General features: G+C 59.8%; 1 protein-coding gene across 3 annotated transcripts; it reads right to left on the bottom strand.

Annotated features, from left to right (window-relative positions):
- Positions 1-2: 2 nt before the first annotated feature.
- CARMIL2 (capping protein regulator and myosin 1 linker 2) lies at positions 3-17,385 on the bottom strand. 3 transcript variants are annotated; one of them, XM_048958719.1, is made up of 40 exons: positions 17,267-17,385; positions 16,226-16,317; positions 16,045-16,095; positions 15,851-15,910; positions 14,776-14,897; positions 14,411-14,508; positions 14,104-14,174; positions 13,581-13,654; positions 13,124-13,199; positions 12,967-13,055; positions 12,584-12,678; positions 12,178-12,264; positions 11,958-12,070; positions 11,765-11,842; positions 11,549-11,625; positions 11,369-11,473; positions 11,133-11,202; positions 10,923-11,004; positions 10,626-10,722; positions 10,307-10,364; positions 9,625-9,797; positions 9,095-9,163; positions 8,741-8,834; positions 8,576-8,671; positions 8,331-8,459; positions 7,684-7,797; positions 7,342-7,517; positions 7,046-7,133; positions 6,567-6,686; positions 5,551-5,617; positions 4,557-4,762; positions 3,181-3,284; positions 2,399-2,795; positions 2,016-2,135; positions 1,754-1,790; positions 1,570-1,638; positions 1,206-1,451; positions 1,028-1,129; positions 855-947; positions 3-776 (listed from the first exon to the last, which is right to left on the bottom strand). In XM_048958719.1, the coding sequence occupies exons 1-40, from the start codon at positions 17,304-17,306 to the stop codon at positions 601-603; spliced, it is 4,311 nt and encodes a 1,436-aa protein (XP_048814676.1). In that variant the 5' UTR covers positions 17,307-17,385; the 3' UTR covers positions 3-600. The 3 variants fall into 3 exon arrangements, with proteins under 3 accessions (XP_048814676.1, XP_048814678.1, XP_048814677.1); XM_048958721.1 differs by having other exon boundaries at positions 2,399-2,792; XM_048958720.1 differs by having other exon boundaries at positions 11,958-12,067.

The following is a 17,385-nucleotide window of genomic DNA, read 5'->3' as shown; positions in this document are numbered from 1 at the left end:
AAAAAAAAAAAAAAAGAAAAAAGGCAGGGGGGGAAGGGGGAGGGGAACAAACCAAAAAAAAAACCAAAAACCAACCAAGCATCTTGCTTCTGTGTCGTAAACATCGGTGCAGGGAATGCATTTGGTCCAGAGGTGGAGGGGAGATGATCTGCTCGCGGTTGCCACGGGAGAAAGCCAAAGTGGGGTTTGGGGTGATGCTGGTGGCGGCTGGGAGCGGCAGGGCAGTGGTTGGAAAGGTGATGGTTGGAGGTCATGCTGCGAGATCCGTGGGCCTCGTGGTGCTGGAGGGGCAGCTGTCCTAACCGTGCCACCACCTGCAGCACAGCGGCCTGTGCCCATGGGCCGGAGATGGGCATGGTGCTCTGTGCTCCTCCGCCCTTCATGGGGCTCTGGGGCTGCAGCTCTGTGCCCGGCCGGAGTCCAGCCCGACAGCCCCAGTCCTTCTGTGCCGATGCCCTTGGGCTGCTTCCTTCACGAGGAGACGGTGAGGCTGCCCGGATGCAGGGCACCGAGCGGCCCTACATCCCCATTGCTCATAACCCATCACCGTGCGCTCGCTTGCAGGGTTTTATTGGGAACAGTGCGGCGGCATGCAGGGGCTCACTGTCCCAGGGCCGGCTCCCCGAGGCCCTGCACAGGGCTTCTTTGGTCTACGGCTGAGTCTTGTGCACACACAACAGTCTGTGCTGCGGCTGGCGGCCGCTCCCCGTGCGACGCGCTGCTTGCTGTCCGTGTCTCATCCGGCGCAGCCCACAGCCGCTCCTGCGCTGCGGTGCCTGCAAAACCACAAAGGCCGGGCTGAGCGCAGCTTTGGCTCAGCACAGGGAGCTCTGGCTGCCCGCCCCGTTCCTCACCTCCTGCCTCCGCCACCAGCCTCGGCTCACCGCTCGCCTCCGGTCTCCGTTTCAGCACAGGCGACCGCCGCAGACGGAGGGGGATCGTGGCAGCTGGGGGGGAACACAGGTGGGCGGTTAAAGCATGGGGACGACAGGAGGTGCGAGGCACGAAGGCCGTGTTTCTCACTCACTTCCCAGCTCCGCCAGGCACTCTGGCTCCCTGAGCTGCTCCTCGTGGACCGAGACAGCCCGGCGGGCACCCAGCACGGCCAGCTGCGGCGTCAGGCGGTTGTCTGCAATGAGAGACGGCGTCAGAGGGCAAAGCGGGGGCCGACGGCGGCCACCGAGGCTCGGTGGTGCTTTGGGTACCTTCAGCAGCGGAGCAGGGCGATGCAGGCGGTGCAGTGCCGGCGGTTGGCTCCCCAGCGGGGCTCCTGCCTGGCCGTGGCAGGCTGCTGCTCCAGGCCTCGCGGCACGCCGGCTGCCCGCTCTGCTCAGGGTTGGCTGAGCAACGCCGGAGCTGCTCACGGCCCAGACCTGTCAGCTCGGCGTTCAGCTGCCGCCCCAATGCCTTCCAGGCCAGGCTGGGCTCCAATGGACCCCGCAGGGATGCATCTGTGGGGCAGAGCATGAGTGCACAGCCCTGCGACCCTGGTGGATGGATCCACGGCGGGGTGACGGCTCTTGGGTTGGGCATTCTCACCTTGCCCTTTCCCGCTGCTGCCCCACGTACCTGTGGACACGGAGTGCGTGCGAGCCTTCAGGGACGGTGGGGAGTCCGCAGAGCTGTCCACGATGTCCCCTGCAAATGCAGGCCAATGGCTTCAGGGTGTGGAGCTCATCACCCCGCAGCCAACCCAGGGCACGCGTGTGAGGATTCTCAGGGTGGCCCCCGGGGATGGAAGAAGGCCCCTCACCGTCTGAACCGGCCTTCTTGATCTCGCTGTCTTTGCTCTGCAATGAAAAAGAGAAATGGTGACAGCTAGAGGGTATGGCAGGGATGCACAGACCGACACAGTGCACAGGAGCCCAAGAGGTGGTCCCTGCTGTAGGGGTCAAGCGATGGGACAAGTGGCTGTGAGCAGTGACAGCACTGCTCTGTGTCATCTGCCCCATGGGACCACCACCTCCACCACCCATGTGGGTGCAGGCTCTGCCCACAAGAAGCTCCAGCCTCACCTGCTGCTTCTTGCTCTCGGTGACCAGGCCCTTGGTGACACCCATGCGGTGCAGCATGATGTGGACGCGCTGCTCGAAGGAGTTGGGCAGCTCCCCATCGCTCTTCTCCAGGTGTCTCTTCTGTAGAGCAGAAGGATGTTGGCAGGACAAGGGGTGCACAGGTCTATTGGGGGTGCCAGGGGCACCAGGTACTGCTCAAGGGTCCTCAAGCCCCCACCCTATCCCATCATCACCACCACCACCACCACCCTTGGTGGCAACAGCACCAAGAGCAATGAAAGGTCACCCAATGTCCCTCCACCACCACTCATGATAGAAACAGCACCTGGCCCAGTGATAGTCAACCAAGAGGACGTTTTGGGACCGGCTGGAGCGATGCTTACCTTGTCCTGCCTGACTCCCAGTGCCTCCTCATCCTCCCCAGGCAGTAGGATGAGGGACTGGGATTTGCCCTCCCTTGAGTACTTGGGCCTGATCCTGCGGGCAGCCTCAGGGGTCTGGCTGTGCTCAGGCTCGGCGCTGAGTGCCCCCTCCTCAGATTTGCTCAGAGCCTTGCCTGGCTCGCCCGCCTTGCTGGGAGCCCGTAAAATGTCACTGAGCATCGACCGCCTGCTCCTGGGGGCCGCCGCACCGCCCTCGGGCTCCTTCTCACACCGTGAGCTCCGGCTGGATTTGGGCTTCTTGAAAGCAAAAAAATTCCCAATTTTCTTCTTGAGGGTGCGAGAGCTGGAGGACGCCAGAGGGGCTGAGCCTGGGCCGCTCTCCAGCACTGTGGGGCTGCTGGAAGAAGCATAGGGAAGGTCAGCACAGGGCTGTGTTTTCCCTAATACCCCCCAGATCATGGATCCTTGCTCTGGCCATTCTCGCCAGGTGCCACCACCACCACCAGGAGCCACGGCCACCAAGAGCCACCACCATCACCACCTCCAGATGCCACCACCGCAGCCTTTCCCAACCCCTGTGCCCATGCAAACACCCCCATGGGGACACCAGCTCTGCCCCACTGGGTGCCTGGAGCACAATGTGCCATTTCCCCAGCACCTCTTCAGCACTCAGCCAGCACAGTGGGTGAAGACAGCCCAGAGCATGGCCTGCAGGGGCACCATGCATGGGGATGGATGCGTGCTGGGACCCAGCTGAGGGCTGCAGCCACCCCACGGCTTACGGCAGCTCCTCGGTGATGAGCCTCTTGGTGAAGAAGTCCTCCAGGCCCTCATCCACGCGGGTGATGCTCCTGTCCTCACTGTTCTCATGGGCCACAGGCTGTACCTGCAGGCAGGCACTGCCTTCAGCCACAGGTGGGGTCTTTGAGCTCTGACATCAGCCAAAAAAACCCCAGTGCACCAAGATCATAGAATCAGTAAGGCCAAGGCTATTAAGTCCAACCTCAACCCATCCCCCTACGTCCCTCAGTGCCACAGCTACCCCCTGAAAAGCCACTAGCTCCCAAGAAGATTCACTGGGTGCTGGTGCAGGATAGGTGCTGGAACCCACTATCAGAAAGCCCCATCATGTTGTGACCAGGCTGCATGCCAGTTCCAAGCTCTCCCAAAGCCTTGCCAGGTCTCTGACCCCAGACCCACAGAAAGGAAGCCTTTGGCAGGGGTGTATGCCCCAAGAAAGGGACATCCCTGTCCCCAGCAGGCAATGGAGCCAGGGGAGACTCTGGAGATGAGGTCACCATCTCCATGCCAGGGCAAGGAATTTGTCTGTGGAGGAAGGTCTGCCCCCAGCATGTGGCACAGCATTGGTGGCATTTCTTGATCAGAAGAAGGCACTTCTCCATCAGTGGCCTCAATCCCCAATGCCTTCTCTTTGTGGCTGGATTCGTGCCTCCCCTTCCTCCTCTGACACCAGTGGCTGTGGCCAGGCTGTTTCTGGTGGGTGGCCAGATACTGCCGCATCTCAGTGCTGAGGGCACAAGCTGGTGCCATTGGGATCCAATCCTGCTTCCACCGACTGCCTCGTGGGCTTTGGGTGCCCCAAAAATCCCTTCCCTGTTCCTCTTGCGTGACAAAACACCCACCAGAGGGTGGCAGAGCTGCTGGGGCAGCACCCGGCTGGCTGACAGCCTCCCCCCCAGAGCACCCAAAAGTTGCATTTTGCTTCAAGCCCAGCTGGAGGAGAAGGGGACTGCTGCAGGCAGCATCTGCCCAGCACATCCCAGCCTTTCGGGGTTGCCAGAGCCGAGCCCCAGCACCAGCCCTACGTAAGGCTGCATTTTGCTGCTCATTCCCGAGACACAAGAGCACGTTCAGAGGAGAAGGATGGAGGGAGACGCAGCCCCTGGCTTCTTCCCTGCCTCTGCCCCACCTCCTGCAGTTCTGCATCGCTGATTCATAAACAAGGGGCGAGCGCCCGAGCCCCCGACCTGTCCTCTGAGCTCTGGCACACAGCGCACAGAATAATAAAGCAGATGCATCCCACCTCCCTCCATCAGCACGACGAGAGAAAATAATAATCAGAATAAAACAACCCGGCACCCATCCACCTTCCCCCCCCCTCCAGCGCTCAGGAATAAGACCCGGCAGCAATGCTTACGGTGGGCTTGCTGGGCGGCTGCTTGTGCCGGCGGTTGGGCCTGGGCCTGGCTTTGGTGCAGTGCTCCAGCCTCTCCCCGGCGGTCGGCAGGTCCATGAGGGCTTGGGCGGGCGGCGTGCCGGGATGCGCGCCGGCGGAGGGCTCGGCATCCTTTGTGGGAGCGGGACGAGCCTTCCCGGCTGCCGGCAGCTCCAGCTCCGAGAGACCTGGCGAAGGGCGAGAAGCCCACCGGTGGGGAGGGGGGAACGCGCGGCCGCGGCGCTGCTGACGGCGGGGAGAGATTGCGCGTCAGCTGTGCAGCGCAGCCGGGATGGATCCTGCTGCCACGCCGACGGCGCTGCGCGGTCCCCCAGGGATGCAGGGGGAGGGAGGAAGGGATGCTCGGGGACCCTTGCAGCGATGCCCACAGAGCAGGCGGCGGCGGCTGCCAGATCCCGATGTTTTCCTCTAATGCCTGGTTAGGGTTTGGGGGAGAGGGCTGGGTCGCGGCCGGTAGGCTTGCTTTGGGTCTGCCTCCCTTCCATGTGCTGTCCCAGTACTCTCTGGTTACACTCAATATGGGTTATTCAGGATGTTGGGGGTCCATGTGCATGCAAGGCTTTGGGGAGCTCCAGCAGGCACCGCAGCACCCAATGTCACCCAAAGGCCGTGTGCTTTCTCCAGCACCCCCCATCCAAGGTCCTGCCATGCTCCAGCTGCCCCCAGCCAGCCCACACGTGGCAGCCGGTTGTACCCCACAAAATATGCCAGCACAGCTCAGCACCCTGCAGCACCCACTCATGGGTGACCCCCCCTTCCATGCAAAGCCCCCTGGATGCAATCCCTGTGACCCAAATGGAGACACGGACGCCTCCCGAGACGTCCTCAAACCTCCCACCCCTGCCAGCATCCCTGGAAGGGAGCTCAGGGCATCCTCCCACACTGAGTCAGCCAGGCATTGCAGCACCATGGCACCCCAAATTAATGGTGTGAGCCCCCTGCGCTGCGCCCTTACTTCTCACAGTCAGCGTGGGCCGAATGCTCCTGAAGTGTTTGTTTTTCCTCCGCAGAGCCATCTTGTACTGCAAGGAGACAAGGGAGGAGGGAGCCTGTAGTGGTTTGCAGTCACCAGTGGTGTGGGGACAGCCAAGGAGGCCATGGGGGACGTGTGGTTTGGGGACATGGCTGTGTTCCATCGCCATGATGTTCATCATAGAATCAGTCGTCAAATGTCTGAGGTTGGAAGGAACCTCTAAAGCCCATTATGCTCCAACTCCCTGCTGCCCCCTGCCCCCAGCTCAGGCTGCCCAGAGCCCATCCATGTCCTGGGGCACCTCCAGGCATGGGCACACACAGCTCTGGGCAGCAGTGCCAGTGCCTCACTGCCCTCTGAGTGAAGGATTTCCTCCTGACATCTAATCTGTATCTCCCCTCTGTTAGTTTAAAGCCATCTTCTCTTGTTCTATCACTATCAGGCCCTGTAGAAGATTGGATTCCTTCCTGCTTGTAGGCTTCCCTCAAGTACAGGAAGGCTGCTGTGAGGTCTCCCCAGTGCCTTCTCTACTCCAAGCTAAACAGCCCAACCCCTCATCCTTTCTTCATAGGAGAGGTGCTCCAGCCCTCTGAGCATCACCACAGATCATCCACCGTTCACGGATCACCCATCACCACCATGGGTCATCCATCATCACGGATCATCCAGCACCCTGCTGGGATGATGGGACTCGGCCACCTCTGCCCCATAATCACCCCTCCACCCCCAAGGCTGCACCCTTTGCACTGGCCCAGCTCATCCCTGGAACCCAAATAACCCACCCGCATGGCCAAGGTGCCAGACCCCATGTCACCTACACGCTATGGGTGCCAGGAGGGATGGGAGCAGCGTGGGACATGGCAGGGATGTGCCCCAGGTGCCACAGGCTGCCTGAGCCTGCAGAGGCAGCGACTCTAAGCCTAGCATCATCCCTTAAGGCGGATAAAAGCCCGTGGGCACTGTCATGCAGCAGCGGGGTCACTGGGACGGAGCCCTACCTCCTCTGTTGTGAAGCCTCTCTCGGTGAGCTCCGAGGGGTTCCTGCCCCGTGCCGGCACAGCAGCATCGTCCTCAGCAGGCTCCAGGAGGTCCGGCCCATGCGTGGGGAGGCTCTCTGCCTAAAACCATTAGGAAGCGCTTAAATTATCCCTCTGGCTGCAGTGCTGCTCTGCTCCCTGCCCGCGGCTGGGATTTGCGGGGGATTTAGGGCTGATTAGCTGGCTGCAGAGCTCGGGTGCTCCTGGCCCAGGTGCCGGGTCCATCCTACACCCAGCACGCTTCTCCATGGGGTGCGGAGGAGCCATGAAACCTTAACTCTGCTGCAGCCACGCTGGGAAAAGATGACCCTGGAGGATCCTCAGCCTGGTGGGGATCATTTCGCTTTGTGGATAGCAAATCAATGCTCATCGTGCTCAGGTGGTGCCTGCTCAGAGCCCCCCGTGCCACATCTTCCCCATGGGGACACATGGACACTCACCAGCTTGCACTGGGCAGCCATCAGATCTCCCAGGACAGCATCCACGATGCAGTCGGCCACGGCAGCGGTGACGGACAGCTTGATCTCACTGGGAGCAGGGAGAGATGTGTCAGGGGTGCCATAGGACCCCATGCAGCAAGGCGAGATGGAGCCCACCGCCCTCCCACCACGACGCTCCAGCAGGAACATCACCCCGTGGCCAAACCCCAAACCGGATCCAAGGATGGAGCATCACGTTGTTGGAGTTTCTCCAGTCCCCATCCCCAATGTGCCAACCGAAGGCACAACACCCATACTTCAGCTTGCTGAAGACGTCGGTGACCATCTGGTCCAGGATGGCGCTGAGGTTGAGGTGCTCCTGGAGGTGGATGCGCTCTGACATGGCGTTGACCAGCTGGTCCCTCGCCCCGCTCTTCTGCACTATGGGGGGGCACAGGTTGTGCGCCGCGTCCAGCACCGCCTGCATGATGGCCTGAGGAGGAAAGGGGCGTTTGGGGCAGCTCAACAGGAGCTGTGTTCTCCTGCTTATTCCAGGAGACGCCGTGGATGTGGTGGAGGTGGTAAAAAGGGACGTGTCCTTGGATCTTTGTACTGGGTGGATGAGCGTCCCAGCCCAGCAGCTCCCCACGTGTTCCCACCTGGATTTCCCGGCCGCAGGTCTGCGATGCTTCCTCCACCAGGCACTCCAGCTTGTGCTGCAGCTTGCCGCTCTGGTGTGGGGCATTCCCTGCTTCGTACAACATGGGCAAGATCTGTGGTGAGGAGAGAGAACCCGTGAGTCATCCATCCCATGGCACCCTGGCTCTGCTTGGCCTTGGGAAGCATACACCCATGGAAAAGCATTGGCAGGTGATCTGTTGGGGTTTCCATTGGTGCTGTCCTGCATCTCCCTACAGCCTATCTCCTGTCCTATCTCCCTACAGCCCCAGAAGCAAGGACAGGAGATGCGTTGGATGGAACTCTTGGCAGCTCAATCTAGTGGCCGGCAACTCTGCCTAAGGCAGCAGGTTGGAACTGGATGATCCTCAAGGTCCCTTCCAGCCTAAACCATCTTACCATCCTATGCAGGTGAGGGTTTGAGGATTTGTTACAGAGGGAAGTTCCAAATTCTGTAGCTCTTCCCGAACATTTTGCAAGCACTCGCTCACACACAGCTGTCGTGCTGACGATAGCAATAGGCACTGGCTGCCAGTTAATTATGCCATCAATGAATCAATAAACCACTGTGATATGAACATAAATCCCACAGGCCAAGCGTTTTCTCGTTGTCCTCATGCAGACTCACACTGACAGCCAGGTTAGCATTCCTGATGGCTTCCTCAGCACGGAGGATGTCTGCCTCCATCTCCCTGCCCGGGCAGGAGCTCAGGATGTCGACGTGTTTCTGCACACTCGAGCAGATCTCATTCACCATCTGCAGCGCAGAGGAGCCGTATCACCAGCCAGTCCCCATTGCCTCCCAGAGGAGCGTGTGGTGGAGACGAGGGAACGTTGAGGGTGATGGAGGATGACGGATGGGGCAACGCTCACCTGTTCAGAGGAGGAGGTCAGGATGCCCTGCTGCAGCCGGAAGGTCTGCGTGGGCAGGGCGCGCCGTGTCTGGTTCCTCGCCAAGCAGGACTGGAGCTGCGGAGTGCAGGTGGTCGTGAGCAGCCAAATCCAAGCCCCGGTCCCCACCCCAACCCTCTGTCCCACCTTGTGCACCGCCTCCTCTGTCCTCTCGGGGTTGCTCCGGTACGCCTGCGCCACGTCGCTCATTGGCAAGGGCATGGATTTGAGGGTGTAGTTCCTGCCAGACAGAGGTGGGGTGAGCGGAGGGCGCTGCCCCAAGGGCACAGACCCCAGCAGGGCAGCCTGCCGGGACACAATCCCCTGTGGGTCTTAGGAAAGCTGGATCCCAACCAGCCCCAGAGCTCTGGATGCCACCATCACTGCACACAACCCGCTGGTACTTCGTGTGATGCTTTTGGAGACAAGGGCCCCTGGGGACAGTGACATCCTGGTGCATGGTGGCAGCTGGCTGGGAGAACCACGCTGCTCCATCCTTACCTCTCCAAAGCCTGAGCCACCTCCAGGAGTCCGAGGGCAGTGGTGTTGTTCCTGTCCCACACCACGGTCCTGAGAAGAGGACAGGAATGAGCCTGGCAAGCAGGACATCAGCCTTGCACATGACCTCTCACTTGCAGCTGCTGTCTCTCTGCATGCAGGATTTAGTCCAAAAGTGACATTTTAGGAACTGAATGACAGAGCAGAGTGGGACAGTAACTGCATGAGTCTAGCTGTAGCCTGCTGGGCTGTGCAGAAGCAAAAAGCTGGCACACGATGGTGCAGGGCCACTATGTAGGGATGTTATTCAGCTGCTCTTCTGCCCTTTGTGTGTCACCATATTTGTCACCAGCACCACCAGCTGGCTGGTACAAAACAAAGATCTGGCCACAGCTCCTGCCCACTGGCCAGGGACTGTGCAGGGCCAGGTCTGTGGTCACAAGGAGCATCCTCCAGTGGCTTTGGCATCTCAACCACAGCCACCACCGTGCAAAGCACACCAAAGGAGGAGGTATGCATAGCCCTGCTGCTACCTGAGCTTCGTATTGATCTGCAGAGCCTTGGCCAACATCTTGGCACCGGTGTCCCCCATGGCGTTGCCGCTGATGTCCAGTGTGGTCAGGCTGGTGTTGCTGCCCAGGGCGCTCAGCAGGACGTTGGTGCCCAGCTTGAGGCGTGACTCGGCCACAGACAGGGACTGGAGGGGCTGAGTGGGGGAACAGGAAGGGAAACGTGGCTGTCACAGTCACAGCGCACCTGGGTGATCATCCCTGCCCTGTGCAGGCTGCTGGCTGCCATAGCAGCCCACGTTACGCCAGCATGCAAAATCACACGCCAACACCCAAGAGCAATGAGTGCTCAGGATGCGCTGAGGATTGAGCCCAGGTGCCTGGCAGGGAGGAGGAAAGAGGCGGTTGTGGGAAGCTGGATGACAGCCAGGTCACACCATGCATTTCCTCTGCGCCTTCAGACAGGCACGGGCTCTCCTGCTTCCCTCTCCCACCTTCCAAACAGAAGCTTTCGCTTCTCCATCTGAGCATCTGCTTTGGATGGAGGAAGAGAAAAGCAAAGCTCAGACGGTGGTGGAGGAGAAGGATCAACGCTCCCACCCCATGCTCGATGGAGCCTGGCCGGCATGCTGGGTGCACCTGGGATGGATGTTGCTTGGAAACTGAGGACAGGACACGGGGGGCGGTTGGGACACGCTGTACTCACACAGTCATCCTCCTGGGTCAGCTGGACGATGCGGTGCAGGACATCCAGCAGCCCATCCCTGTGGGGGAGGCAGGAGGTAATGCATGCACACATGGGTGCTGGGTCAGTCAGCAGAGCCAGCCCTTCTCCTCCTGCCCACGCTGGGTGATGATGTGGTCCTACAGGGATTGGGCTTCCCGTTGTGTTTCCAAGGGATGGGTAGGGGATGACTGACATTCCCCACCAACCCAGGGCCCGGATGAGGATGGAGACCTGAGATGGATGCATGGCAGCAGAGGAGATCTCAGCCCGGGGACAAAGCACTGCAGGTGGCACTCACTTGGATTTGATGTTGAAGTTTTTTCCCAAAGAGACGTGCCGGATGGACTTGCTTCTGCCAATGGACAGCACCAGTGTCACCATATCAGAGTCAAAGCCTGTGGGCACAGACAGCCAGAGGGATACATGGCTTCACAGAGCCTGTAAATACATCTTGGCTGGAGAGTGTGAGGGCAGCAAGCCTTTGAAATAGGAGTGCAGCTCTGGGGGTGAGGTGCCTGCTGGGACCCTGCTCATCTTCTACAAGCTGAGGAGCAGCCCAAGGCAGGACAACTTGGGTGAGGAAAGGGCAACCCACCGTTGTCAGACAGATCCAGGTCGCTGATGGCAGTGGCATCGGGAATGAGGTCCTGGATGACTTGAGCTCCTGCCGACCTCAGCTTGGAACAAACAGCAAGACGTCAGTACAAGGGGAGCCCTGCGAATGAGAGGCTGCCGTCGGGACGGTCACTTGGCCCCACGGTGTGCAGGGCATGGACCTATGGCACCCATGGGTGTTTGCCCTCACCTCGCAGCTGCTAAGATCCAGGTGCAGGTCGCTGATGTGGCTGTTGTACGCCAGTCCTTGCAGCATAGCCCTGAAAAGTCACCAAAGCCACCCTCAATATGAGCAGCACGGGCTCTGCCCCTCACGGCCCCATCCAGCATCCCTGAAAAACTCCAAGTGTGGCCACCAGGACCAACGTCCACCCCAAATCCATCCACCCCCCACCAGCAGATCCCAATTCCAATCCCACCCCATACCTGACAGCATCTGGAGGCAGCTTGGTCCCCGCCATGGAGATGTGCCTGAGTGCACAGGCCTGACTGAAGAACTGCTTGACACTGGGAGAGATGGTTTTCACCCTTCTGGAAAGGAAGGACACAGAATGGCATCATCTGCCATCACTGGCTCCCCACTCCACCTCATGGCCCAGGGCTCACCGGTGTGAGTACACGTTTTTGGAGAGATCCAGATGGACCAGGCTGGCACAGCATCCATGGACCAGTGCCCCAAAGAGCTGCAAAATGGCATCAAGGAGAAGTCAGACAGAGTACAACCCCAAAATGGACCAGAAAGGGAAGAGTGGCGATGAACCCCCATGGAGACAATCAGCTCCAAGCTTCTCCATGAGGCCACAGCATGGGATTTGGACTCACGGTGTCCAGAGAGCAGTCAGTGGCAGCCAGGCTGAGGTGTGTGAGCGAGCTGCACCGGCCCAGGAGGCTCTGCAAGCTCTGGAAGAAAGAGGGTCAGCATCACCCAGGACCACGCTTTCCACCCCAACAACCCCAACACTGATGGTCCCAGGTGCTTCCTTGCTCCTGGTGGCATCTCCCACCCCATGCTCACACTGGTGTCCTCCATGGCCAGGCTGCCAGGGTTCCCTGAGAGGTCCATGTGCCGGAGAGAGGAGCTGATGGCTTCGTTGGCTGCGAGTGCCTGGCACAGCGCGCTCATCCCTGCTTGGGTGGAGGGAGAGATGGGTTCGGGCAGTAGGACATGGCATCCCACATCATCACATCCTCACAAGGCTCCTCAGAGCCTCTCCAGGAGTTCTGCTTGGCTGTACCTTTAGCAGTAAGCATTGTCCTGGCCAAGTTGAGGCTCTGCAGGCCCCTGGGTCTCTCCTGAAAGAGCCGGCTGAAAGCAATTATCCCTGGGGAGAACAGAACAAGCCCTCAATGCCTGCCAGCACAAGCAAGCACCCACATCATGTGGAAGTCGGGCATTGTGGGTACCACCATGGGCAAAGGTTGCCCAGAGAGCTGGTGCTTCCCCATCCCTGCAGACAGCCAAGGTCAGGCTGCACGGCTCTGAGCACTGATGGAGCTGTGGGTGACCCCCCTCAGTGCAGGGAGTGGGACCAGCTGGCCTTTAAGGTCCCTTCCAACTCAAACCACTCCATGACAGGTGAAGGGCTGGGATGTGGGATCAAACTACACCTTGTGTGGGCTTGGATTCACCCCATGGAGTACCTCTGTCTTCCAGCTGGTTGCCAGCGAGGTTGATGGTGTGCAGGACAGACTCGGGATGTCTGCTGAGGGCCTGAGCCATCCTTTGAGCAAAGTCACTGTGGAGAGGAGGACACCCAGCCCATAGAATTACCAATCAATAACGGAGCCTTCTGAGGGCAGGGGATGGGGCATCCAATCCCTGTGCAGGGCTGTAGGTCACCAAGAGACCTCCCCTCATCTTCCTCTGCTCTAAGCCAAACGGACCCAGAGCCCTCAGCTCTCTCTCACACAGTGCCCTCAGACCCCTCCCCATCTCACAGCCCTCCTTTGGAGGCTCTCTAACAACTGTATGTCTTTGTATCGAGGTGCCCAGGCTGCACTGCGGAGGTGAGGACTCCCCTTACCCCCTCAGCCCACTGTTCTCCAGCACCAGCTCCTCCAGCATCACCGACTTGCTCAGCATGTAGAGCAGCTGCTCGGCGATCTCCTGGTTCTGCAAGGGCACAAAGCTGCTCAGTTCCCAGCCCTGAGGGCAGACCAGCTCCCCGTGCGGACACTCACCAGCCTGAAGTCCTTGCAGGAGAGCTTTGTGAACCACAGGTTGAAGGACAAGGCAGCCACGCTGAGCGCCACGTCCCTGTGGGGTGACAGAGTGCTGCAGCCCCCCACGTCCATCCCCAAGCACGTGGCTCTGACCCACGTGAGAGCAGAGATGGGGGCAGGTGGCAGGGCTCACACAGAGCTTCACATCTGTGAGCAGAGCCGGCTGCTTTGCATAGGGAAATGCCTGAGTGGTGCAGGCCTTCAGCTCACACCTCAGCACAGGGCTGCCAGGCTCAAAGCAAAGGCTGCCCAGCCTCCTGCCCCATGGGACAGGGCTGCTGACTGCGTGGGCTCAGAGGAAGCAAGCAGAGGTTGCAGATGCGTTCTTGAAGCACGAAGCTTTGAGGTGTGACACCAGCAAGCCCTGCCATGGGTGCTGAGGATGGGGACGAGGCGGTGCTGCAGAGGGACTCACCTGCTCTCCAGGTGGCTGAAGTCCAGCAGGTTGAACTCCCGGCAGTCTTGGCCGTGGTAGATGTTGTCCACGTCCTGCTCAAGGGACAGATGTACAGAAGGGGCTCAGTGCCACTCCTGCACCTTCAGTGCCCCGCAGACACAGATGTCCCCTGAGACTCAAGGCACGTGTCCCAAATGGATGGGAACCTTCACCACTGCTTGGTGGCTCCCTGGCCCTGGATATTGGCCAGAAGAAGCCAGAGGGAAATAGGAACCACTGTGGTGGAAATGGGGACTCGGAGTGGTCACTGTGCACCAGGACAAGGGGACAGCTTGACCTCAACTGTCTCCAAGGATGGGGCATCCATCTTGTGGGCACCCCATTGACCTGCACTGGTCCCTGCACAGCTGTCCCATGGATTGCTCTCCATGGGGATGCTGGGACGTCCCCAGCTCTGCAAGGAACCCAGGGGGATCCCATCTCATCCCATTCCCCTGCCCCCCCAGCACGTTGGGATGCTCTACGGTGGGGGGAGGCTCACCCACTGGATCTCCTCACGGAAGACAAAGCCATTGTAATCACATAACGCAGCATACGTCTCTGAAAAGCCACCTGCAAAGAGAAGGCAGCATTGCCAGCAGTGCTTCCCAAGGAAACATGCAAAGGACCCCTGAGATGGGCAGAAAGCAGGAGAAGGAAGGCAGGGCTCTCCTGTCCCTCTTTAGTGGGATCAGAGCATCCTGCCTGGTCCATAGCTGCGTTGATGGGGAGGGTGGCACCCTGGCTCTCCATCCTTGCATGCCCTGTCCCTTTTTTGCTGCCCCATGGGATGTGGGCTGTGTGCTTACCACAGGGCCCCTGGTTGCTCTGCAGCATTTCCTCCAGCGAATCTGTGACCATCCGGATCCTCTCGTACAGGTTGGGGGGTGAGTTCTTGAGCAGCGTCCTGGAGAAGGGCAGGAGGGCATGCTGGGGGGCTGGCAGGGCATCCCCACCAGCTATGAGCCCTGTGCCAAGCTCAGATGGTGACCAGAAACATTTGTCCCAATGTGATTGAGTGATAGGATGGAACAGGGCACTCGTTTGGCCTCCATCAGCGTGGCCTTCTCCTAGTGCAAGGACCCAGCCTATATTTTGGGTCTTTCTGAGCAGATAGGTGACACGACCCATCGGATGCCTACATGACAAACCCTGAGGAGCAGGGGAGCCTTACCCAGGGGATGAGTCTGGAAAGACCTTCTTAAGTGACATGGTGACATGGACAACGACTTGCTCCAAGTCATCGAAGGACATGAGCCGGAAGGCGTACGAGGATGTGTCTGTTTCTATGGCAACCTGCAGAGTGTCCAAAGGATGGGAGATGCCTGGGAATGCTGGCAGTGTCCCTGAGCCCTCAGGCACGGCAGTGACAGCAGCCAGGCACTGGCCTTTGCTCATCATCCCCTCTGCCTGCACCGGCTGGGGCTGAGAGCACCGGGTGGACGGGATGAACTGTGTTAAAGATGATGTGATGTGCCGGAATAAGGCATCAGAACCCCAAGTTCAGTGTAAAAGCAGCCCCAAACAGGGAGGGAAGAGTGCTTAACCTGCAGCAGCTGCAGGATGATGCTGGTTTAGTGCCCACGGTCCTGCAGCCATTCATCTGCAAGAAACCCCCCTGCCCCCTTGCTACACCGAGCAGCCCCCAATGAAGGTTTCCTCCCTGAATTTCTCTAATTGGGTTTCCAGGCCTTTTTTTAGCTTTCGGCTCCTCCCAGATCCCATGGCAACGCTCTCTCTGATTTAATTACAGGCTGGCTGAGCCGCAGGAGGAAGACACGGCGATCTGCTGGGACCGCCTGCGGGCTGCTCGGTGCTCCCGAGCCAAGCACAGGTGCTGGGCTTTCTGCTCTCTCCCCGAGCTCAGATCTGCAGCCTGCTGCTAGGGCCCAGGCAGGAGCCCCATTTAGAGCTGGAACAACGCTTTAACGAGCAATGCTCCTTTCTGACAACGTTTTAAAGAGCAAAATGAAGATTGGATGCCAACGGGGACCACAGCCCTGCGTTTGGCTGAGGCGTCCCATGGAGAGCGCCCCGCTCCTCTCCGCGCTCCGTCCCCGCTGCGTTGCCGCCCGGCTCTAAGAGGATTAGCGGGGTTTAAAACACACTCTGGCTAAATTTGGCCTCGCCTGGGTTAAGCCAGCCACACTTTATCACCTTGTCCCCACCGAGCAGGAGCAGCCGTCACAGCCGGGGCTGCAGCCATGCTTGTCCCCAGCCCCACGGGGTCCCCCTGCGGTGCCACTCACCACGCTGGGCTCTCGCACGGTGATGTCCCTCACCTCCAGGAAGCTGAAGCTGCTGTGCACCTGCAGAAGGGGAGCACTGGAGCAGCACAGCGTGGATGGATGGGACCCATCCTCTGCCCCATGCCAGCCCCCGTTTCCCCCATCCCACCCCACACTGCAGCCCAGGGGCTCTCCTGACTGAGCCCAGAACTCACCCTGACCGGCAGCACGGCCAGCAGCACGTAGGCTCGCCAGGGTGTCAGCACCTAGATAGGGGGAAATCAGTGCAATGGATGCAAACGATGCAGACTGCAGTAGTCTCCCCCCCCCCACGTGGATTTTAGGCCCTGTTTCAGGCTAAATACAAAGGGACACCGCACGGGACTCTGCACCTACCAAAATGAAGTCATCGTACTTGGATTTCACCTGCAGCTGCACGCTTTTGAGCAGGAGGATCTGCTTTGCCCCCAGGGAGGCGGCGATGCCCTCTGTAAGGATTGTGATGAGTTACCCTTGTATGGCTGCCCTGCATGCCCACAGCAATCCTCTCCCCCCCATGCCAGCGGGCAGCACCAAAGGCACATGTACCATTGGCATCCAGCTTCCCTGACCCACAGCAGCACCCCATTGCATCCTTCCAGGTGGGCCATAACCCCACCAAACCATCCCTGCTCACCAGTGGGATGCAGAACCACACTGTCCTACACTGATCCTGTCTAGCTGAGCCCTGCCCTCCCTATGGGACGCCCAGAATTGAGTTCTGCCCATGCGTTCCTTTGGAAACCCCCTTGGCCACAACATCCATCAGTCACTTCACGTGCTGGCCCTGTTGTTTGCAATCTTTGTCTCCGTTGCTCAGAGGCACCGCGAGCACAACTGCTCACCCCCATGCAAAGCAGCCAGGGCTGTGGTGGTGACGCTGAGCCCTGCTGCTGGCAGAGCTCCTGCACCCACAGCTCCTCTGTCAAAGCTCTCGCTTGGATTTCCGCGTCCCTGTGCTGCATGGTTTCACCCAGCCCCATCTCTGCACACCCATCCCATCAGGGTGGGTTTCTATCTGTGTCCACGGGGACTCTGCTGCCTTGGTCAGCACCCAAGGAAGGCAAAACCAGCACATACATGGGTGCCCCATTGCATCATCCCTTCTGCAGCCCTCCCTGCCCGCCTGGGAACCCCACCACCAACAAACCCCGATGGCCAGTGGGAGCTGCACAGAAGCACATCCTTGAGATTGCAGCCTGGCTTTTCGGGGACACTTTTGGCCTCAGCAGCATCCTCAACAAGCAAGGTTTGACAAGCACGAGCAAACCTGCTCAGAACTCCCTAAGATGTGGCCGCGGGCCATGAGGAGCTGAAAGCAGCTCTGCCACCCCCAGTGCAGCCGTGGGCTCGAGGAGGCCCTGCACCACCAGTGACCCACAGCACAGCATCGCTTACCTTGCAGCTCAGCAGGGATCCCCCCGGGGGACACGGCCATGGCGGGGCGAGCAGCAGGGTCAGGGCAGCATCCTCCAGCACAGCCCCCGCTCAGTGCCGGGAGGAAGCACTGAGGTTAC

This window comes from Lagopus muta, chromosome 12, assembly GCF_023343835.1.
Source record: "Lagopus muta isolate bLagMut1 chromosome 12, bLagMut1 primary, whole genome shotgun sequence".
In the NCBI taxonomy this organism is placed as follows: domain Eukaryota; kingdom Metazoa; phylum Chordata; class Aves; order Galliformes; family Phasianidae; genus Lagopus; species Lagopus muta.
Note: the sequence above shows the minus strand (reverse complement) of the source record. Positions and strands in the feature narration are given on the sequence as shown.

Excerpts from the sequence above, each read along its gene's own strand:
- CARMIL2 (XM_048958719.1), bottom strand. The coding sequence starts at position 17,306 with ATGGCCGTGTCCCCCGGGGGGATCCCTGCTGAGCTGCAAG. Across the intron at positions 14,898-15,850 it reads CCGTGCGAGAGCCCAGCGTG|GTTGCCATAGAAACAGACAC; the intron begins GTGAGTGGCACC and ends GACACTCTGCAG. Across the intron at positions 777-854 it reads GCTGGTGGCGGAGGCAGGAG|GCACCGCAGCGCAGGAGCGG; the intron begins GTGAGGAACGGG and ends GTGGTTTTGCAG.